Below are 682 nucleotides of genomic sequence, written 5' to 3' on the forward strand. Positions count from 1 at the left end.
CCCCCACACACCCCCCCCCCCCCCCCCCAGTCCATAAGATTCACTTCCAGTCCCTGTCCATTTGTCCTTGTTACCCGGCTGAACTACTGGGCAACTGACTTTCCTCTCGGACAGCAGAGGGGCCGTCCCGTTCACCACTTTTCCTTTCCTTTCCCCTGGTTTTCCCATCCAGGAGTGTCTCGAAGCTGATGAGCCTGATAAAAAATGGGGTGCTGCCTCAGGACGCCAAGCCCCCGGAAGACATCCTCCTCCTGCCCGCCCTGGACTACCTGGACTGGATCCGCAATCTCCCTCAGCACCTGCAGGGCCAGGTCATCCGCTTCTCCCCATCCTGCAGCATCACGACACTGAAGGAGAAGGTGTGTTTGTGGGGGCGGGAGGGTGCTTCCCAGAGGCCCTGCAGGACACTGGGAAGTGTATTTCCCAGGAGCCTCCTGGGCCACCCACGCATCTTCCAAGGCAGGTGTCTCCCACCGCGGTAACCTAAGTACCAGGGTCTTCGCTAAGTGGTCACTTAATTTAATAATCACCTCAACCCTAGGAGCCCAGTTTGTTAGAGGAGGAAACAGAGGCCTCAGGAGGTGAAAGCTCACACAGCTCAGGAAAGCAAGCAGGGCAGACACTCAGCCGTCGGCCACCCCGCCCACCGCTCTCTGCCTCTTTCCTTTGTCTGAGAGAGACA

At 58.4% G+C, this 682-nt stretch overlaps 1 protein-coding gene across 1 annotated transcript in view; it reads left to right on the plus strand.

Annotated features, from left to right (window-relative positions):
• Nucleotides 1–682, plus strand: part of LOC144217548 (orphan sodium- and chloride-dependent neurotransmitter transporter NTT5-like) — a 9,142-nt gene that overhangs the window by 5,907 nt on the left and 2,553 nt on the right. Inside the window, exon 3 of the mRNA XM_077747153.1 lies at nt 173–359. Within this exon, the coding sequence (XP_077603279.1) occupies nt 173–359 (187 nt within the window). The remainder of the gene's footprint in view (nt 1–172; nt 360–682) is intronic.

This window comes from Crocuta crocuta, unplaced genomic scaffold (assembly GCF_008692635.1).
Source record: "Crocuta crocuta isolate KB4526 unplaced genomic scaffold, BGI_CrCroc_1.0 scaffold334, whole genome shotgun sequence".
Taxonomy (NCBI): domain Eukaryota; kingdom Metazoa; phylum Chordata; class Mammalia; order Carnivora; family Hyaenidae; genus Crocuta; species Crocuta crocuta.